A 22704-nucleotide genomic window follows, 5' to 3' on the forward strand; every position below is an offset into this window, starting at 1 on the left:
TAATTACAACTGTACAAAATATTTCAAAACTCACAAAAAATATAAAAATACATATATTATTTTTAAGCTTTAACTATATGATTTTATCAAGTACAAAAAATTTATTTACATTTTACCTGTATGGACATTTTAAATGCATGTTTAACAGCACACCGCTGCACAGGTTCGTTCACAGCACGGTTCCAGTTCCGCATTACGTTCGTTCCGCAGCGGAGCGGCTCTCTGGTGCGAGTCGCGAGCGGCCGTACGTTCATTTGTTTTTCCACGTCTGAGAGTGTGGCACGTCGTGTGGGTGGTGTGCGCGTGAAACGACGACGACGGGAACCTTTCGTTTTTCGCGTTTTGTTTTTGTACATAAATTTCGAACACAAAAAATACGTCTAATAACTGTGTATATAATCTATGTATAGTGTAGTTAATTTTGCAAAAAAAACAACAAAAAATAATTAATCAATTTACAACTGAAATCACAACAACAACACTGCTGACCCAATGTCATGTAACAGCCAAAAACCAATAAAAACACAACAACCAAATCATTCATTATAGAAACGTGCAAAAAACGTGCGTCAGTATATGTGTGTATGTGTATAAGTACGTGTGTGCGTGAGTGTGAGTGTGTACTAGTGTGTGTTTTGTTGTTGTTGCTGCCCGCTCAGGACGAATTTAAAATTAGCTAAACAATTAAATTTAAGGTAAGTTATTAAAATGCATTCATACACACAACAAAAACAAAAAAATAAAAACGAGAACGAACAGCTGACGCATGCACAAATACAATCACAACAGGGCGCAATTATCTGTGACAGGCAAAACAGGCACAAATACACTTACAAATAAAATGAAATGAGAAAAAACATTACCTTGCCTAAGCCCCTCTCCCTCCCTCCACCAACCCCTTACACAGGCCCCGGCCCCTTTTGGCAGCAGCAGCCAACGCTTCAAGGGCGATGAACTACAACAACAACATCAGCCAGGCAGCAGCAGCAACAGAAGAAGAAGAACAAAAACACAAAAAGCAAAGTCACAAAGTGTGACAAAAGCTTTTGTGTTGCGTGATTTCGTGATTTGCTTTCAATTTTTGCACGTTGCTATTGTTGTTGCTGTTACAGCTGCTGCACTATTTTTGTGTGAGCGCAGATTTGAATTTGTGGGCGTTGAAATGACGTGATAACAGCAATGTTAGCCATACCTTGTTTATGCTAGAAAATCTGTGATAACTCATATTGTTGTTGTTAGTGTTGCTGCCGTCGTCGTCAATGCCACCCCACGTAACGTTTTTTTTTTGTTTTTGCTCTGCCGCTGCTCTCTTACTGCTGTGTTGTGTGTGTTACTGCAAGTCTGAAGCACGCAGGCCCCGACACGCGCGCAACAGTATACGACGAGTATAGTCAACGTTGACGCGCCAACGACGGCGTAGGCAGCGGCACAGCAGCAACAGTAGCATAAATGTCAGTGTGTTAGTGGGGGGCCCGCTAAGCAGACTGTTACTCTTGATGTTGTTGGTCTTACTATTGTGTTGCTCCTGTTATTGCTCGTACTGCTGCTGTTATTGTTGTTGTTGGTGTTATTGCTCTTGATGATGATGATGCTGATGCTGTTATTGCTCTTACGGCTGCTATAGTTGTTGCTTCTACTGTTGTTATAGTTGCTATTCTGCTCTTATTGTTGTTATTGCTCTTGGCTGTTGTTCTGCTACGTTCTGTTACGTATCTCAATACAAATACTTGTTTGCTCTGTTTTTTGTTCGTTTTTGAAGTGCGTCGTAAGTAAATTGGGTCAATGTTGCCATTTGACCCTATCTTCGAAATTCGTTATTCGTTGTTTCGACAACACAGATCAGATCATTGCTTCAAAGCATCAAGGAGAAACTTTTCGTTGCTGATGATTTATGCCCATATATATAAATATATTTATTTTGTATTCTTGATGTGACGCATTTACACGTTGAAAAATCATTAACAGTAGTTGATTTATTGGTCAAAAAAATTATTACCAACCATTCGTTTACTTGGGGCGCGGCCAGTCTACTTAATGCAAATAATAATAATAATGTGCGCACAGACTACAGTTAAGTAAAAGTTGTCATTGTTATTGTTATCAGCACATGAATAAACTTTGTTTAACGCCATTAATGATGTAATATTTTTAGTGCTTCGCCATGCTGAGATTACGGATTAAGATAAGCTGAGAATGTGCTGCGTTGTATGTGTTATCGATAAGCGGAATCAATCTCTAATCGGCCGCTGTTATGCCCATGTTATGTTCTACTCATTGCGTCAGTGGAGAGGGAGAACTAAGATGATCAATCACAAAGCGTGGCGAGCACTGGACTTTGCTTTTCTTTTTGGCTTTTTGGCCACAATTGGCATCTTTTGTTCTGTGATTTCTGCTACTTAAGGCGGCGGCTGCTGCTTTGTTTATTGTTCTGCATACATCTGGGCAGGGGCCAATGCACTGTTCAAACACCGTGTGTAAACATAGTATATACATAATTGTGTTTAACATGCCCTGCACTCAAATGTTAAAACGTTAATTGACTGTTATCGATAACAGCTGCTGATCACACTGCACTTCCCCTTTCTGCCGCTCTCCCACTCACACTTGTCTGTCTATTTATTTACAAGCAGACAAAAGGCGCTGCCAACTCATTGTCATTGTCGTCGACATGTCTGCGCCTTTGTCTCTGCTCTACCTGCATTTACTTTGAATCATGCACACACACAAACACTCATAGAGACGTACTTGTTTACCTACGGTTCAAATCGCAGCTGTCTTTTTTGACCTGTCTCAACACGGTGTTAAACCTTCTTAATGCCTTTATAAGTAGCGTTTAAAAAATATTCTTGGAATTTTTATGACAACCCAGAGAAATATATATATTTATAACATATGGGATATGCGCTTTATTATCTATGCAGTGCGCCGACGCGCGGCTTTTGTCAGTTAACGGGTCTGCTTGCTTATCTCACATATAGTATTGTAGTCTCTCAACCCAGCCGCATTTACACTACGCTTATCTGTTTTTGTTTTTTTATTATTATTGTTTTGACGAGGCCGTTAGTGTTTTTGTTTGCTTGTTGTTGAATGTGGCAGAAATGCTGCCACACGTCATAAGAATAAATATAGAAAGAAAAAAACTATTCACACAAACTGATTTTTTATCAGCAACTAGTAACAAGTAATTGAAGCGTAACAACGCCTGATCGATTCCCTCTCTTCATCTTTGAGGCGGCGACCAGAGTTACCAAAGGCTCAAAATCAATTGCCATTGTTTGAACACTACGCCATTTTCTCAGCACTTGAAGGGTAAAGTCTTAAACGTGTTTGTAATTACTTATTAAATTATATATACGATATAAGCCCTCTGTTAGATTAGAGGTGAACCGTAGAGCGACTAAAACTAAAACCCGCAAATCTGTCATTTTTCTCACAAGTTTAAATTATTTCTATGTGATTTATTATGTCTGACTGTGGCAAGCGCTATGTGCTAACAATTTTCTCTTCAATTACTTAGTGTTACAACAAACGTTACAAAAAAAACTCATAAATATCGCAACAGGCGATTAAGCTGGTTTTAGCATGATCGATATTTAAAGTCAGGGTTATTATCGAGCAAGGCTTTGGCATTAAATGTTTATTAACAGACGCCCAGGCTGTTAAAAGTAACATTTATCTGTTAATTCCGCTTTGTTGTGTTGCGCTTGTGTGTGGATAGCAATCGAATTGATTTGAAACAATTCGTATAATTGAGCTTTGCTCTAAATGATCAACGCGATTCACTGGGCGTAACGCCACCCAATGCAGCCCCACAATCGAACAACTAGCAAACAGACCTCGTGTTCGTTTTATATTGTTTTTTTTTTATAGTAAGTGGAATACGTAATTGTTGTCAATACATTTCAATTTGAGGCGCCAATTGAATTTAAATTTGTAACAGTATTTGTATTTGCGCAAATTTTAGTTTAATAACTTCCCAGGAAACGACCTTCAGCCTCTATTTAGCGGGGCAACAAACGAACTGATGGCGTTGTTCCCAATTCACAATAAAAATCAAAACAATCTTTCTCCCACTCTTTCTACACACTCTTTGATTTAATAAACACATACATATCTTATGTCCCAGACAATAAACAAAGAATAAAATGTTTGAGTTTAGTGCGAAGTCGATCGGCTCAGCTATCAGCTGACCTAGAAACTTCATAGATATCACAAATTCGTATTAATTAAATCGATGACGTTCCGAATAATTTTTTTTTAATTTACGATTTTTTGTTAAATAATCGGAGAAAGAGCGACCTTTATTTGTCATTGCTGAAATTAATGTGTTGCATTTGTTTTTGGCCTTTCTGATTTACTCTATAGTCGATATACCCCTTTCCAGCATGATCTTTAGATTTATACAGCGCATAAAAATTCCCCTCCAATAATTGTGAACGATGTTTTCGTTTTGTTTTGTTTTGCGTTCTGTGAATATTTATGTACATATATTTCTATATAGTTGGCACCTATGACGTCATAAGGCCCCAGCTGAAAGCAGTTTCATCACTAGCGACAACGCAAAAAAACGAAGAAAAATACTACAAAATATTTACACAGTCAGTAGTGCGAAATTATGTTATGTATGTTGCTATCTCTTTCTCTGACATGATCCTTGACGTAGCGTCAAGTGATCAGCATCTTGCATGAGTCATTGTGCATGACATGGGGCAATGCTTTGTTTGCCGAGTGGGTTGACAATGTGGGTGGTGCGATGTTATGAGGAGCGAGGGAATAGGATCACGCCACAACAAAATTTGCTTCTATTCGCTCTACAAAATTCTGTAGACGTATGCATATACATACATATGTATGCGTGCGTGCGTGTGAGGTTTTACAAACTTTCAATGAAATTGAATTTTGTACTCTAGCGGTTTATCAGCAGCTGTTCTGCGGCGGCTGCTGCGGTTGATGCCGGATTCCCGAATCCGGTGCCGATTGTGCGCAGCGATGATTTAATGACGAAACATGTTCTGTCATTTAGCATGCAATTACTTAGAAGAACCATAAACCAAGATTAGACGCCATAATAAATAACACGCTCAGCTGCCAGTCTTTTAAACACACATACACAACTTTCACACACACACATTCAATGTATATGCGCATATTTAATGCCAAATATAGCTGTCCCGCATTGTCAGTTTCCTGTTCTCATCTCTTTTTCTTGCACTGTTATTTGCATCCCTCGTATATCTAGCCCTGCTGCAGTTCCTTCACACGCATACACAGACGCACATACAAGCATACAAGTAGCGTAAGAATTAGAAACAACAACAAACATATGGTAAATAAACGTTCTCTTTCTATTTCTCTTACTCCTACAGAGACCATGCATAAGGAAAAAGTTCTAAGCACACAAAATGCAAATAAAGCAAACAACAAAGAGCATAAATTAAAAAACGGATCAACAAAAGAAAAGAGTGATAAAACAGGTCAGTAATCGATTTGCATACAATAACAAAAATACCGACAATAATCGCTTTTATTGAATTGATTGAATGACAATATCAATAATAGTGTATTGTAGTAGTATATCTTAATTCCATCTACTATGCTAAGTACGATGGAGACACATTTGTTATTTTGATTGATCGTGCGACAGCTCAATGGGTACATAACCTCAATCGATCATATCAACAACTTGTCATGGACAAACACATACATACATATGTACATAAATGTATAAATGCACTACTATTTACTTAAGCCCAACGCCCTTTGTAGATGATTTATGATGGTGACTCAGCTAGTAACCGATACAGTCTAGCTTTTCACTAGAAAGCATCAGGAAAAACATGAATAAATACTCGCAATTCGCTGTCTTCGTTCCTCTAGTGGCCAGTTATTGAATCATTCGCGACCGCATCGCTATTTTGCTTGGTTGCCTAGATTGCAGCACAAAGTATCAAAGTTAATCATTTTACCGGACGCTGACAACCAAAATCGCTATATTAATAAAACCGCTAGGCACGAGGCCTCGGAATGCGTATCATTGACGTCGTCGTAGTTCATCCATCCAGCCCCATTGGTAGTTGTGACACGTTTCGCCGGCTTAGCTACAAACGTACACACACTCACTCACACATAGATGGCGCTATCAGTTTGCGTATTTTCTTGTATTCGCGGGCAGTCACCAAAAAAAATTATAAAAAATTGGAGCAGTGCCCGCCCTATGCTTTCTGGTATGGACAAAATCACGCGAGCCACGTAATAAGCGATTGATCGCAGTTAGTAGTCCCGACACTTGCCGATAAGATATGGCATTATTTAGACTATAGGCTGGCAAAAGACCCCCACTTAAAGTATATTTGTAAGACACTCGAGAAATAGCCGGGGAAAGTCTTTAGCAAAGTGGATAGGTCGATCATATCGTGCGTAATCTTTATCTATAATTGTTTTGTTCAATCTTCTATCTATTTGCAGTTAGTCTGCTGAACAAGAAGGATGACAGCAGTGAATATGATCTGGTGCCGCCCGATGGAGGATGGGGTTGGTTAGTTCTCTTTGGTGCGTGCCTGTGCAACATTCTCATTCCGGGTACCATCAAGAGTTTCGGTGTGCTATTCGTTGAGTTCACGGAGGCCTTTGAAGTCTCACAAACGAAGTCGGCCTGGATTCCGGCCTTGTGTTATTTCCTGTACAGTTCTTTGGGTAAGACTCCACCACTAATTAACTACAGTATGCATCTTTTATTAATTATTTTTCGCTCTCTCTCTAGGACCTGTTTCGAGTATTCTGTCAGTCAAGTATTCCTATCGCACGGTAACGTTGATAGGCGCCGTCTCCGCATCCCTGGGCATGATCTTATCATTTTGGGCATCCTCCGTTGGTTACTTATACATAAGGTAGGTCACAACGCAACACAACAACTGGTTATTTCGGCACTGCCAGTTTAACCTGATTCTAATTATTCAAATCGCATCATTAATTAACTTGGGAATCCCCTTTCTTTTCGTTAATGTAGTTATGGCGTTCTGGTTGGCATCGGAGCCGGACTTTCGTTTCCCCCCCCACAGTGTACATTGTCACCTCGTACTTCGTGAAGCTGCGTGGTCTGGCCAATGGCCTGTGCATCTCGGGCAGTGCCCTCGGCTCCATCATATTGCCACCTGTGTTGCGTTGGCTGCTGGAGGCGTATGGCTATCGTGGCTCATGCTTGATTATGGGTGGCATCACGTTGAATGTGCTGGTGGGTGCATTGTTCTATGAGCCCGTGGAGCAGCATATGGTACGTGTACCACGCGCTCGCCAAGCACTGGACGATATACCCGAAGAGGAGGACATTGGCATTGTGATGAAGTTCGAGAATGTCGATGAGAAGCCAACACCAACAGCTCCGACCGCAGAGACGGATCAGATGGACGAGAAGCATTTGTTGCCATACAATTCACCACCATCACCGCTGTATTTGGCCGACGATGCCGATAACAAGCAACAGTTTATACGCAGCGCTTCGGCTGCTGTTGTCCAGAACTACAGCAAGACAGGTGATGAGTTCCAGCCCCGTGCACGCAAGATTAGCACCCCAGTGCGTCTGCCCCAGCGCAATCAGACCTTCACGCCGGGTCAATTGAATTCACAGTCGTCATTGTATGCTGTGCCCGAGGGACGCTCCAGCTCCAATCGGCTGGCGGCGAGAAACAGCTCACGCAATCGTCTCTCCAAGCGCTCACCATCGACCAGCAGTTTTCTGTACATCAGCACGCCGTATCACGGCAGCACGTTGTCCTTCCAGCCCAAGGAATTCTCGTCGCACTTATCGCTACGCTCGGCGGGCAGTGACAAAGCCGGCGGTGATCATGCCTCATCGGATGCCACTCGAGCGGATGATGTGAAGGGCGGCGGCAAACAGCAGCAGAGTCAACGCAGCAAATTCTTCGATCTAAGCTTGCTTAGAGATCCCATGTACTTGGTCATACTCATCTCGAACTCAACAAATGCCATCAGCTACACCAACTTCATCATTCTGTTGCCCGCCTTTGGCTTAAACCGAGGTTTCGACAAATCCATGGCCGCCTATCTGTTGTCTGTGGTGTCGGCAACGGATTTAATTGGCCGCATTGGTGGTTCGGCGCTCTCCGACATGGGTTTCATACCCAAGACATGGTATTTCGTCGGCGGCCTCTCAGTTTCGGGCGTTTCATTGGCATTACTGCCCTTTGCCTACACCTATGGCGCAGTTAGCTTTTGGTGTGCACTCTTTGGTCTCGCATCGGGCATTTATGTGGGCATTACGGCCGTCATAATGGCCGATATGTTGGGCACGGAACGTCTAACATCATCCTATGGTATCAGCCTGTTTGTCAATGGCATACTGCAGTTGGTGGGTCCACCACTTTGCAACTATTGGACCGAGTCGGTCAAAGACTACAATCCGCTCTTCCATACGCTCGGCCTGACGCTCCTCGTCGGCGCCAGCTTGTGGTCATTTATGCCCTGGATTGAGCGACGCAAAGCCGAAGAGGAGGCGAAATTGGAGGCGCAACTTGATGAGGAAGCTGTCGATGCTGGTTATTGAAAACCAAAAAGCCAACACCCCACGTACAATTACAATTAGTTGTTAGGCTTTAAATGCGTACAAAAGAAGATGATAAGGAGCAAGACAGAAGTGGGAGATCGCGAGTTGACAGTTGAACGAATGGGGGAATAATATAATGCAATGAAGACGTAGATGATGATGATGATAAAGATGATGATTAGACCTAAAATGGCATTGGAAATTTTGGAAATTGTTAATTTGTTTCTTCCATCAGCTTTTTTTGTCTAACTGTTAAGTCTTAATTATTATATTGTATAATTATTACAATTTATTGTTTACTTAAAATCAATTTATAGCTTAAGCCCAATAACAAATAATATGTGAAAAGTGTGTAGCAGTGAAAAATTAAGAAATGAAAAATATTTTTTCTATAAATATGCTGAAAAACAAAAACAAAAAAACTCAAAAAAAAGCAGTAAAAACTGAAAATTAAAAAAAGCTATTGGTTGTTTAATTTCTTTTCTAATATTTGAACTGACCGCCATTTAAACGAAAATACATTGACTTGAAGTCGTTCGTTGTGAGTGGCAACGGCGTTTTAGAGAACTATCGAAAATTACTTGATATCGATTTTTGATGGGAAGCTTTATGGTTTATTTGCTGGCCGAAATTATAATTCCTCTTTGTTCTTTAGTATAATAGACTCTAATTTACACTTTTAGATGATTTCCTTCAGTCTACTTTTTCGATACAAAATAGTTCTTAAGAATCTATTTTATGGTAACGTAATTTATCGATTTTGTCGAAAATATCGAACGTCGGCGCAAATTTGAATTGTTTCTCATGGAATTAAGCACACTGTTAAATAGAATTAATTATAAAAAGCCACAAAACTTTAATTCAATATTAATATTCGTTTTTAATTCATCTGCTCTCAGAGAAAATTACATTCGTATAAATATAATTGTCGTGGAGTTTTGTAATGTTAATAAATTAAATCCGTGTTGATTTATTGTGTTTGTAAGCGTTGTTTGTTATTTAAAATCACACAAATCGATAGATTGATATAAAAATTTTAAATTTTTGGTCATATTCTAAAACTACTGATACTAATTGGGAATAATTTATTATATTAGCATCAGTCATCGTTGTCTTCATCCTTATCGTCGCTCCCTCTATAAAGTGATCCTTAAAGAATGGCCTCGTAATCTTAAGTACACATACACATTCATTCACACACATAACATAATTGTTCATTTATTTATTTGTCACTAAATTCTGTTGCACCATTTGAAGACTCGTATTCCTCTTCTTCTTCAGTCGAAATACTTTGATCTGATTGAAAACCAGATTTCTCTCCATCATCTGTAGATTCACTCAGATCCAAGCATTTGCTACACCTTTTTCTTTGCTGCGACTCGCTGCCTGTGGCAACAAACGCCTTTCCACATCGAATACATTCATCTTGGGAAGTACCTAAAAGAAAAGAAATGTCAATTTGATAAGTAATATTCTTTAAAATAAATTCAAAAGTGTTCTCAAAAGTAGCATGTAACAACTAGCGCCATCTATGTTCTAGTATAACAAGTTATAGGCATGGGATCAGATAAGCAATCTCATAAGTATTCAATGCTTTACTAAGTATTATTTTTATCGATATAATTTTTTGAATATATTAAAATATTTGCATTCTAATATTTATTAACTTACCATCGTGTGTCTTCATATGCGCCCTCAAATTGCAGGCCAATGCAAATCTCTTTTTACATAATTCGCAGCCGTGTGGTTTATCTCCTAAAAATTAGATCATAAATATTAGTAACTGAAGATTCATAAGTTTACTAAGAATAACTTACCGCTATGCAGAAACAAATGATTCTTTAAATTTGTTTGTTTTGAAAACCCGCGGAAGCAAATGGAACACTTGAAGGGCCATGAGCCACTATGAACGTACTTATGGGATTTCAAATCTCCAGGAGTTGGGAAGGATTTTGCGCATAAATTGCACTTGTGGGGTTTTTCCTATTGGATGGATGGAAAAACGGATTAATAAATGTTAAATTCATGACTTTACTTTAAATAGAAATGTAACAAAAAATGAAATAAGATATAAGTATTACCTTAATGTGAGTCATTCTATGATAATAAAGATTACTGCTAGCTGTAAACCGTTTTCCACACACTTGGCACTCGTGCGGCTTTTCCCCCGAATGAATTCGCCTGTTTGCAAATTATGTTATGTTACTCAAAATGTTTTAAAAATATATTTCAAGTAAAGTACACATACCTATGAGTATTTAAAGAACTGGAAGTACTGAATCCCTTGCCACAAACCAAACAAATATGTGGCTTTTCACCTGCAACGAAGGGAATCAAATAAATATATCATATATATAACTTAATAGTGGGTTTTTTTTAACTCACCCGTATGTGTTCTCATGTGCCTCTTAAGAAGACTTGGCCTATCGAAGGCTTTGCGGCAAACTTCACAGGGTAGCAACGATCTTTCACTTCGTCCGATGCGCTTTTTTGTCGGCGAATATTGATAGTTTTTATGGGTAATGTTTGTTTTATGGGCGATAACTTCAACATCTTCGTATATGGTCTTCTTCAATTCATCTAACGATGTTGATGATGTCGTCGAATTATCGTTTGTGCTTTCATTGAGTGAACATAAAGAACCAGAAGAATCACTCAACATGGACTTTTGCTCATCCTCACTTGAAGGCGGAGAAAGTGGTAAATTTGGTATTTTATACATCAGTGTTAAAGACAAGTCCAATGGAGTATCTAATTAATGAAAAGGAGATCTTTAAATATATAAATAGGATGTTGCAATGTCGATGCTTACCTTGAAGAATCGAGTCCATGGCCTGTCTGTAGAGCGTTGAACGCAGATTCATAAATATACTCTCTTCGGGACGTTCGGGTAGATAATATGCAACTAATTCTTGGTAGATTTTAATTGGTTTAATAACTTCATACAATGGATCACCCTTGACCATCGTACAGATCAGATTCACATCAGAGGAGAACGAGCCAGCGGTCCTGAGGAATCGAATCCAATTACAATGATGCACACGGGTTCCATAGTTTTGTGAAACCTCATGATAGAGCCCATAACGGTATCTCAACTGCAAAAAATTAAAGAAAATAATACTTGTTATGTATGCATGGAGAATATATATATTTAATATGAGAGAAATACATATTTCCGAATTCCCTAGACTTTTTTCAAGAAGTTTTCTTAAAAGTAAATTGAGCGCATGTGGAATTAGCGTGTAAAATTGGCTTTTGGCTTAACGCAACCTGTTCTATGCGGGTCCTTTGAGGACCTCAGCGGTCCTTAGCCCAACCCTTGAAAAAAAAGTCAACAGGTGTTTTTGAGACAACAAGTAAGGTATGATCGCTTTAGTCTATATCAAGAAAAATATTTACTTGCAATTATTTTCTACTACAAATACAAAAGTTCTGAAATAGATTTAATTGATTTTTAGTTTATCATTTCATTCCATTCATGGTAACATAAGCTGAACACATATCACAAATGTAGAAACAAAGAGAATTTCAGAGGATTAATTTAGGAAGGAAACAGGTGGATAGAGGATCAGAGAGTCGTCCTGGCGCATGCCTCTTGCATTATGTTAGATTGATTGTAAGACCCTCAGCAAGGGTACCAATGAAGAAACACATGCTGCATGCAATAAGTGTTCGAAAGACGTTACTCAAGAAACCTTTACCCATATTCCCTGAAACAAGGGTAGCAGAGTTAGCGTCACCTGTCGTTCGTTGTCTGCAAGGTGCATGATTATTTCAATGTGTGTGTGTATGTGTGTGTGCGTGAGGGATACAGGGTATTTAGTTGTCCAGCATACTGGTTTTAATCACAGTATATACTTTTATATTAATATTTTTATGGTTATCATATTAACTTGAAATTTGTTTTTTAAATTTTTTGTATAACCATATGTCAAATTAGAATTTTTAATTTTTTTTTTTAATATGTACCCCACATATTTATTTATTAGAACCCAAAATATTTTTAATCTACATATTCATATATTACTAATAGCAACATCATTATTTCTTTATTATTCGTTGGCTTTTATGAAAATTCTTGAGTTATTGGAATTGGCAGCAGGGAAGTAGCAATCATTGGTTCTCAATTAACTATTTTTGTAAGAGCCTCCACCTCCTCCTCCTCCTGCTACTTGCACCGATGCCAAGCACTCACACTCGCACTCGCATTCGAAGTTGCGCGCGCGATCGTACTCGACGTATGCTAAGAGCAGATGCAATTTGCCATTCATTATGCCGAGGTTGCAGAACTGGATGTGCCGGTTTTACGAGTTAAAAGACTCTCGCATCCATCGTCCACATATCGTCCACATATATTTATAGTATGTGTGCCTATGTGTAAATGTGTGTGTGTTTTAAAAGAACAACAAACTATATAACAAGCCTTGGGGAGGACTGCATATATTAAAGGGTCCTCCAATATGCATTTCCAAATTCGCCGATCGATCTAACGGCACAATGTACAATGTTCAACCAAGTTCTTAAAATGTATATTTCAGAATAAGTGCTCTAATTTCAAATTTTAAAATAAATATAATTTTTGTACTATATCGCAAATTTATTTATATTCTTTGTATCTTTAATATACGAAATCTTCATCTTTTTCTGTGATATATATTTTATTTTAAGATAAGAACCAAAAGAATGTGCTCAAGATTTTAGAAATAACTTCTGTAAATAGTTTAGAAGGCATAAATTCTTTCTGTGAATGTAATCTAAATTTATAAAAATAATAATTTTGGAAACAAAAGATTTTAGAAAATACCTCTGTAAATATTTTAAAAGATAAGTTTTCTACTCTGATAAATATTGAAAAATAATTATGATCATGTCAATAGAGGGTTTTTGAATATACAAAGAATAAATTTTCTTAATAAATATACATAATTAAAGAATTCGTTATTATGGTGATTAAAAGAATTTCAAATCTTCCTCTCGGGCAATTTGAAAATTCTGCATTTCATGGTCGAAAATTGCGGAGCCATCTGGTCAGATGCACAATACGTACGTACATATATAACATAAATACATATGAGGAGGATATGTATGCAATGCTGATCCGATAATTGATAATCATACGCAGAGTGCATATGCTACTGTTGTAGGTACAAGAGCACTTATGCGCACACATGTTTATACATATGAAGATATGTTGCCGTTGCCGTCGTCGTTGTTGTTGTTGTTGGCGTTGTTGTTGCTGCTGCTGCGCAGTAGCCACTTCCGGTTGTACCTGTCGCTGGCTCTCTTGCTCACACGCCCTCTTTCTCGCTCACGCACACGAAAGGCACAACAGGTTAGCCTCGGGCGTTTGAAATTGTTGCCAGCAAGGATTGTAATCTTCGAGGTGCCGAAGATTTAATGCCACTGCAGATTGCTCCCTGCATCTGGGCATCTCTGCATCTGGGCTTCTTGGCAACTGAGTAACCGGGCATCTCAGCATATCGGCCTCTTGGCTTCTTGGCATTCGTGCATCGCTTCGGTAGCATCAATTGCTACCTATCCAATATTGTTTTATTTGGCTTAGGCATAATTTATTCAAATTAAATATGCTCGCTTTTCTCAATTGATCTCTGCACACGATATATGTATGTTTAGCGTTTAAACTTAATTCATTTCTCTGTTCTCTCAGTCCCAATTCTTGGCCAACAACAGCGGCGAAAACGTTTTGGCCAACTCCGTCGGCAAAAATGAAACGATTTTAAATATGAAACTAAGGCTCTCTTTCTTTTTAATCGAAAACAGTGGCTGAGACATTCAGCTTCTGCTCTTTAATTTTGGCTCTTCAAATTAATTTTATTTTACGCAACAGCTGGTTAACACCCTTTTAAGGATTCTTTATTTTTTATTTTTATTAATTCTCAAATCTGTTACAAAATTTTGAAATATTTTCAATGTACTCTTTAAGTATAACGAATTTATTCTTATTATAAGAACTGAGATCATTTCGACTATTATTCCTTTGATTATTTAGAAATCGTCTTATAAGATTTCTTGACATGATGACAAAATATGAAAATGAGACAATTGCACAATTATAATACATTTAATCTGTGGTTTCTGTGTGTGTGTGTGTGTGTGCATAAAAAACCAACATACTAAATAGCTGTGTGTGTGAGTAGGTGGGGAAGATGTAGGTGTATAAGTAGGTGTAGATGTAGGTGTAGGGTAGATGCAAACAGGAATGTGTTACGGAAATTATTTTGATATGGCAGAGAGTCGTCTATGGGGTGATCACTCTCCCATGACGTTGGGAACTCTTAAAGACGAACATAAGACGTTTTAAAGAAGTTCTCACAGTTTTCTTTAATGCTTCAGCAATTATTCAACGCAACGTCTGGGAAAACTTAGGAGGGGCTGGATCGTCCATACTTATAAGCATGTTTGTCCAAAATAATTCTGCACCAACGATGCATGAAAAACGCACACACACAAACTCACATAGAAAAATGTGAAGCAAGTTATATGACTCTTGAAGAATAGTCGTAGATCTGACCAAACGGGGGCGGTTAAGTTAAAGCTAAATTTTTATATCTTAACTATAGAGGAGCATGGGAATTTTCTCACGGTTATTGAAGAAGACAGTGCAAAGTCACCCACCTCATCGTATACCCGTAATTCTTTTCTTTCCATTTCTACGAACTTTCCGATTTCTAGAAGTCTTCTAAGTCTAATTTCTTTTGTGTAAGAAACTTATTTAATCTTTTAGTTTTGAACTGAGAAATGATAACAAAATCATTTTTATGTTTCACCAAATTTCCTATCAATGTTTAATTAATAAAGATTTTTAAATATATGACCAGAACACACTCTAACAACACCCTTTAAGGTTCTTTGATATGGGAATGGGGAATTCCCAAGTTTCACCCTTAAGAAGTTTCTTCTGACAGTTCTTAAATTATCACAATTCTGAACATTTCTATCAAGATTGCATCTTTTAATATTTAATGTATACTTTTTAGTTGATCCTGTTAATGTAAATAATATTAAAATCATGATAATTACTATAATTTAGCATTTGCAAAATTTATATATATTTTTTCTATTTATAAAATCAAATTTAAATGACAAAATAATCTGTAAAATCTCATATTATGAATTTGTTACCCCATGACGAATACTTGATTTTTTAAAAAAATTTTGTCACGAAAGATTTTTTCTAAGATTTATTTAATAAAATATTTAGTCTAATAGATGTATTCAAAATAAATGAAAAATAAAATATTTAGAGCCCCCATTTCAAAAAAGTAAAGTGACAAAAAAAATTCGCAAAATCATAAGAAAACCAAAACACGAATTAAATCGAATTGCAAGCAGACCTGTTTGTGGCAAGTGAAATGCTTTTAGGAAATAAATATTATTATCAAAGTAATAGCTATACATAATATATCCAAATAAATCCTTGCATTTAACGCTCCAATTTTTGTCAATAAATGATAAAAGAGTTAACGACTAATTTGAACACTTACATCATTTTCGCCGGGATGCTTGAGGTTTTCGATTTTATCGGTACGAATAGTGCCCTGGAAGGGATAGAAGAGTGATCCCTTTTTGATGTTGGTCGTTGCACACACGGTTAGGAGACACTCGTTTTTCGCGGATAATAATGTCTTCGCCAGTCCGAACTCTTTTGGTATTAAAACACACGATTCCATTTTTGTTAAGTTTTTTTGTTATTTTAAAATCTAATTGATTTCCCCAAAAAAATTACAATTATTAACAGTGAATTGAAAAGGAAAATGGGAAAGAGCGTCGAGACGTTTGGGAGGCGATGATGTTGCGATTGCGATTGCGTTAGCGCTTGCGTTTGCTTTAATTTAGTTTAGTTACGACGACGAGTTACGACTTAGCGCACCCATTTCTTTCAATGCTCAACAAATACTGCGTGATCAGGATCGCTTGAATCGGCCATGACCTTCTGAGAGGAAAACTGCAAACACTTGAAATACCAATACCATTCAGACGACGCGACTACTCACAACTACTACCAACAACGCACACTATCAAACGTGAGTACTAAAAACAAAAAACAAAAAAAAAGAAGAAGAAAAAAAGTCGTCGCAGGCAAGCAGCAAAATTAAGAGCCGGGCTCATTTAACTCAATGCTCCACTACGTTACCAAAACAAGATCAACATTACACAACGAGCGAAACAACGAACGAGCGAATGAACGATCACAAACACGAACAAACGAACGAACGAACGAACGCTACGGCTATCAATTGATCTCAAACAAACTCGTCTTGAACGCTCTGGCACGAGCAAGAGCACCTGTGCACGTTTGGCCACTCTGGCCACAGAGTGTGGCTGTATGTGTGGCTGATGCATAGCTCCCATCTGTGTACGTGTGTGTGTGTGTGAGTGTCTTTAGATGTGTGTGCCTGTAGGCTTCGTTTGATGTACAACACACACACTCACACTCTATGGCCATGTATGTAGGTATTTTAACAGGTAGCAACTTGACTTTTCTCCAAGACGAAGACCGCTTTTGCCCGTCCATCACCTGTTGCATTGTTAGTTGAGCGGGCTGCTGCCGCTTGTTATACCCGGCATCTAGAGCACACAAAGGTGCATGGTAAATGAGTGATAGGGGAAGATGAAATGCATATATTGTATTGTAAACAATCCTCAATTTACAATAAACCAAATTTTCTAATGCTAAGGCTGTTATATAAAAAGTATGGCATACCTAGAATTTAGAATTTTAGTTTGTATAGTAAAGAAAAGCTTACATCACAGGGAGTGATGTTAGAAATTTGGATTGTATTACTAAATACTATATTAGTATTTTAGATTACATTATTCACTTTTTCCTTACTTCTTATAAATTAAATATTTTGTATATAGTTCTTTTCTTTATACGCCTATCTCCTGCTTATCCCTACGCCTACATTACTTTCTTAAAAATTAAATATTTTTTATATACATTTTGTCTTAATAAAAGCATCCTCTCATATCTAACATTCGTTCAACACTTTTACGATTAATTTGTAGACCACCCTACGTATACTTGTTTTTTTTAAATTCACCTAATATACTTATTACCGGGTATCTCTCGGTCGTAATCAGTCTTCGGCAAGCATCTCACTTGTTATCGTTACCTCAGTCCAGTTCAGTTCGTTTTGACTTCAGCTCCGACTTCGGCTCGACGTCAGCTTCCTTGGTTTTTGCTGCCGTTTGTATTATTTTTACTCTTCTTGAGTTAACATGGCCATTATGTGTTTACCTGAATGAAATTTCGCAGTGAGCCGCTTTTACTCAGGATCATTGACAACAGAAGTGCTCGCCTCTCAAATTCTTGAGTCTGCCTCTGCCTCTGTCTCTGCCTCTGCCCTCGCCATCTCACTCAGACATGTTCTCGCTCTTCTCACCTCTCGCTCGCACGCACGCCACTCATTTTGGGTTGTGCTATAGTTCGATATGTTGCTGCCTATTGAGACACACTCAACACACACACACACGCTCACACACTTGTGCTCGACTTCTGGATGGAACAGGTGCAGGCACTTGGCCTACAACTACTACTCCCATTCATAACTACCGAGTATCCGAGTATCTTAGCATCTTAGCATCTGAGTCTTGAGTCTCATTTAACTCAAGTGTCTAGTCAAGATCCGGTTTCTTCGGCTTGGCTTGAGTGCAAATTGAAATTGTTGTAAGAATATTTGCTTGGCTGCTCACTGCTATTGGCGTCTCTCTTTCACTGGCTCAGGCCTTAAGGTGAATGTCTTAGACACGCCCCTTCCTATACCCTGTAAACGTAGTCGGCAACTTGTACTAATATTGCGCATGCGATGAGAACTTTAAATATTATAAAACATAAATTATATATTTAAATCAAATTAAGATGATTTATAGTATTGAAATACAAATTTAAATTTAATGAATGTATTTAAATAGTAATATAACTATAAGTTATTTATGCCACTTTTGTGTTTTACAAATTAATAATTGCAAATTTATAATTCAAAAATTTATTCATTTTCAAAATAAAAACTAGCAAAAAAAATGATTCGCTCTAACAAATTAAAATAAATCATTATGGATGTAAAAATCAATCGTTTTATACAAAAATGGCAGAATATATCAAATACAAATGAAAAATCTTAAAATAAAAATCCAAGTAAATAATTTAATATAAGTAATGAACTTTTCAAATTTAAATGAACGATATTCCCTTTACCCTGCAAATAGTGCAACTTTGCAAACTGCACACACATATACCCTGCGTTATTTCTAGGGTATAAAAAAGGTAAGTCTAATTATTGTGCAAGACGGAAGTACGCAGCTTCACTGACACTACCAATAAGCAGGTCCATCCGTCTGACTGTCTGATCTCTGTATTGACTTGAAGACCAAAAACTAAATCAAATTTAAGTTATGATGTGGAAACCTCTAATTGGGAAAACAAGATGCACCTGTGGCATTACATGTTTCCTTTTTGACCAATTTGAAACAACATTCAATAAATCGAACAAAAATAATATAAAAATTATAGTTTTAAAATATTACAAACAATTTTTTTTAATGAAATTCTCTGAATTCGATTTCCCATTTTAAAAAAATTTAATACCTTAATTGTAGTAAAATATTGCAGTTTATTTATAAATGTTAAAGAGCTTATAATAAAATATGGCTTAGGGTAGGTGATGACACAAGAAATTTAGATTATTGTTGTGATAAATATGAGTTTTGGTAATTGGTTAAACCCGTTGATAACTCAAAGGGAGCCTCTCTTTTGATCGATTGATAATAAGCTACAAGAAAATGAATTTATTAATGATTTCAATATTTAACTAAGATGTTTAACTTTACCTTCTGCTTCCCAAGAAGCAACCGCATGGCCATCGAATATTTTTGAGCAATCAATTGGGATGTTTTCATGCACAAAATCTGCAGTTTAGAGAAAACACATATATTGCAAAATTCTAAAGTAATTATTTGTATTACCTATGTTAAGTTTATTGCCGTAACTGTTGCTCGCAACCAAGTTCGTTTGTGGTGAATACATCTAAGAGAGGAAACAGAAAGGATTAAATAAAATGTAATTTGAGTTTCACAATTATATAAATTGAAATTATCAATTTGATAAGAGAGTCTAAAGAATAGGATTTAATATATGTTCTTTCCCAAAGATTTGTTGACGTCAAATCAAATTTTAAATCAATACTCCTTAAAGATAATCTATACAACATATAATATATTTATACTAAAGTCAAAATAAATTACCATGCAATTTTTGGAGTTAATCATTCGAGAATTACACACATTGCTATGGGACGCTTGTGTTGCCATCCATTGTGAGCTGCAAGCAACTAAACTGATTAAGTTTTATTCATTAAATTGTTCAGTAAATTAAAATTCAGATCAGTATAGTCTTACCTTGAATTGTATTGGTAGATGGATGGACTCGGTATTTGATGTAAGGTTGCCTTCGACTTGAAGGTGTCAGTTAATGAATGCGGAGTGGAAAACTGACTGATATTGCGATAGGGTCGTTTCATGCGACGTCTTCTTCGATAATTACCGTTCTCAAACATATCCTCGTAATTAGGATCTAGCGTCCAATAGTTACCCTTCCTGTCGCCTGCTCCCTCTCGAGGCACCTTGATGAAGCATTCATTCAAACTCAGATTATGACGAATTGAATTTTGCCATCCTTTTTTGTTTTGCTCAAAATATGGAAACTTTAATGCAATGAAATTGTATATTTCATTTAAAGTCGCCCTTTTCATGGCCGAGTTCTGCAAGAAAACAAAGGAGAATTTTCATTAAAGGCAATTAAATGATAGTTGAGTTACTTTCCTGTATGGCCATCGCTATTAAGGCCACATAGCTATATGGTGGCTTAGCTTTCAAGGTACTATTTGAGGCATCTTCGGGAATTCTGTAAAGTTAAAAAGACTTGTTAATCGAAAGCTGGATATTTAAACGGTGCAATATAAACTATTTACTTATTTTTATATTAAGCTTAAGTGTGAAACGGAAGTGTACGTATGTAAACTGCTTGCAAGCAGTGCATTCGAAACAACTGCGATTGGTTGTAGATGGGTCAATAATACAACAAATATCAGAAGACTTTATGAACTTAAAAAAATGTTATTAGTTTATTAATCATTTAGTTATTTCTCTCATATATAAATACTATTATTAAAATTCATTTAAATTTCATTTATTCTCATAATTATTTAAATGTACTTACTTGTCTTTGTCCGGGTATAATTTGCTTTCCATAGAAATATTATTCGTCGTGGTTTTGTTTAATAAAGTGGTGTGCATATTGTGATCTGTTAAAAAAGAATAAGGGTCTGAATTCTTAACAAATTTTATGTTTGTTCTGAATATACCGATGTTAATTAGTTAAACTGGGTTTTTAAATATATTTTTAGAATTATTCAATAAATATTTCGTAATAATTTATTTTTCACTCCCTAAATCTTTGGGTTATTTCAACAGTTGTACCAAATAATGATCTCATATTTTGCATATCTATCAAATTCAACTGATTCGCTAGATTCTGTTATTTGCAAACCGCCAAGTTGGGGGTGGGAGAAAAAAACGTGATCTGGGCCTGGAATATGAGAGCGCACATGCATCCGCTATATACATACATATATCTCTAACAGCGGAGCATGACGGACCGACTTCTTGACTATACGTTCCTTTTGTGATTTATTGCGTCAGATTGTATTTTGAATGATCAAGATTTTAGATTATAGCAATTATTTTATAATTTGGGAATACTCACTGTGGTGCACTTGTATTGGAATACATTAATGAAGGCTTGCAAGCGATATTCGGTTTAATTTCTTGATTGTATAGGTCACAAATATGTTTGTATGTATGGCAACCTACTTACAGAAAGGTAAGCACACACGGCATACGAGGTCTAACTGTCAATAAACTGCAACATAAAAAAGATCAAGTTCATATGAAATAATCCAGCAAAAAGAAGGGAATTAACCGCAGATACAATTGCAGACGAAGATACGGATACAAATACAAATACACACATACGTTGGAAAGTACATGAAAGCATTTAGAAAAAGTCGCTTAATTTGTGGTGAAAAATATTAATCTTGATTAACCGACGGGACGCCCTGAATTGCTAATCGCAAATGAAATGTGCAATCGCAACAATTGAATATGCCAACATTAAGCACACACATACATACAAATACACACACACACACAAGCACATGTATTTATGCACGTATTGAATATTTGGATGGGCTGCATGCATGCACTTATGTATGTGTGTCAGTATTAAGTGTATATGATACCCTATAGGCTAGTAAATGCACTTGCTTGTATGTAAGTATGTATTTGCCCAGATTTACATACACTTACATACATGCATACAAACGTGCATAAGTATGTAAGCAGTTTGTGAACTTGTGACACGAGCAATCAAAACTCAGCATTATTGGATGGTGTTGTACTGCTTTAAAAGTAGCTCATTCAATAGCAAGCAGTGTAGTCGGCTTTGCTATACCTTGTAATATTCTAACAGGAAATTATTTTTAAATATTTCCATCTGAAATATAGAATATTTTTTAATTTACACTTTGAATTTGATTAATGCTAATAATATTTTGGCATACCGAATGTGTTAGGATAATCCGAAAAAGATACGTAGATGTATATGTATTAAAGTATCTTCGGCTTTCGGCTTAGTCGATTATACCCACGTTTACCCTTTGGATGCAACGTTGTGTACAAACTGAGAAGGTCCGCGTCTTTAATACATATACCTATATGTATATAAATATTTACATTCTTACATATATATTTACATACATATTTTTACTTATACATACGTTTATGTGTATGTAAGAAAGAATGTAATCTTAGCAAAAGCAAATAAAAAATCATGATATTACTACAGATCGTTCAAGCAACTTATTTAATTAATTAATTAATAATCAATTTTTAACTAACTTCTTACTAACTAACTTTAACTAACTTTAGCCTAACTTCTATCTGTAGAATCCAAATAAAGTCTAAATTGAAGCTGGTTTAATCAAATATTTAAACGAACTTCGTATACCCTTTAATTTGTGTTATATGTACATTAGAGTTTAATTTTTTTGATTTGAATAAGGCCA

General features: G+C 36.7%; 3 protein-coding genes across 6 annotated transcripts; 1 reads left to right on the forward strand and 2 right to left on the reverse strand.

Annotated features, from left to right (window-relative positions):
* The first annotated feature begins 252 nt into the window (after positions 1-252).
* LOC132791535 (monocarboxylate transporter 13) lies at positions 253-9019 on the forward strand. The gene is given in 6 exon segments (XM_060800500.1): positions 253-695; positions 5367-5474; positions 6466-6693; positions 6761-6887; positions 7007-7046; positions 7049-9019. Coding segments are annotated over 5 exon segments (2010 nt in total). The 5' UTR covers positions 253-695; positions 5367-5371; the 3' UTR covers positions 8561-9019.
* On the reverse strand, positions 8779-16676 carry LOC132791546 (zinc finger protein OZF-like). 2 transcript variants are annotated; one of them, XM_060800512.1, is made up of 8 exons: positions 16066-16676; positions 11373-11655; positions 10946-11311; positions 10809-10878; positions 10642-10741; positions 10378-10543; positions 10232-10315; positions 8779-9997 (listed from the first exon to the last, which is right to left on the reverse strand). In XM_060800512.1, exons 1-8 carry the CDS (start codon positions 16249-16251, stop codon positions 9783-9785), a joined length of 1470 nt encoding a protein of 489 aa, XP_060656495.1. In that variant the 5' UTR covers positions 16252-16676; the 3' UTR covers positions 8779-9782. The 2 variants fall into 2 exon arrangements, with proteins under 2 accessions (XP_060656495.1, XP_060656502.1); XM_060800519.1 differs by lacking the exon at positions 16066-16676 and adding an exon at positions 12301-12342.
* A 2504-nt stretch (positions 16677-19180) lies between these two features.
* On the reverse strand, positions 19181-21708 carry LOC132790589 (forkhead box protein E4-like). Of its 3 annotated transcripts, none has more exons than XM_060799182.1 (9): positions 21614-21708; positions 21345-21500; positions 20799-20883; positions 20402-20483; positions 19979-20340; positions 19826-19901; positions 19547-19607; positions 19412-19489; positions 19181-19353 (listed from the first exon to the last, which is right to left on the reverse strand). In XM_060799182.1, the coding sequence occupies exons 3-9, from the start codon at positions 20873-20875 to the stop codon at positions 19265-19267; spliced, it is 825 nt and encodes a 274-aa protein (XP_060655165.1). In that variant the 5' UTR covers positions 20876-20883; positions 21345-21500; positions 21614-21708; the 3' UTR covers positions 19181-19264. The 3 variants fall into 3 exon arrangements, with proteins under 3 accessions (XP_060655165.1, XP_060655151.1, XP_060655158.1); XM_060799168.1 differs by having other exon boundaries at positions 19826-19916; XM_060799175.1 differs by having other exon boundaries at positions 19826-19916; positions 20799-20904.
* Positions 21709-22704: the final 996 nt, after the last annotated feature.

Source organism: Drosophila nasuta, chromosome 2L (assembly GCF_023558535.2).
Source record: "Drosophila nasuta strain 15112-1781.00 chromosome 2L, ASM2355853v1, whole genome shotgun sequence".
Classification (NCBI taxonomy): domain Eukaryota; kingdom Metazoa; phylum Arthropoda; class Insecta; order Diptera; family Drosophilidae; genus Drosophila; species Drosophila nasuta.

Coding starts and splice junctions, on each gene's coding strand:
- LOC132791546 (XM_060800512.1), bottom strand. CDS start 16,251: ATGGAATCGTGTGTTTTAATACCAAAAGAGTTCGGACTGGCGAAGACA. Junction 10,742..10,808: donor AGTTCTTTAAATACTCATAG/GTATGTGTACTT, acceptor ATTTGCAAACAG/GCGAATTCATTCGGGGGAAA. Junction 10,544..10,641: donor ATAGAATGACTCACATTAAG/GTAATACTTATA, acceptor TCCATCCAATAG/GAAAAACCCCACAAGTGCAA.
- LOC132790589 (XM_060799168.1), bottom strand. CDS start 20,875: ATGCACACCACTTTATTAAACAAAACCACGACGAATAATATTTCTATG. Junction 20,341..20,401: donor TAATAGCGATGGCCATACAG/GAAAGTAACTCA, acceptor GTTTTCTTGCAG/AACTCGGCCATGAAAAGGGC. Junction 19,608..19,825: donor TTAACTCCAAAAATTGCATG/GTAATTTATTTT, acceptor TTCCTCTCTTAG/ATGTATTCACCACAAACGAA.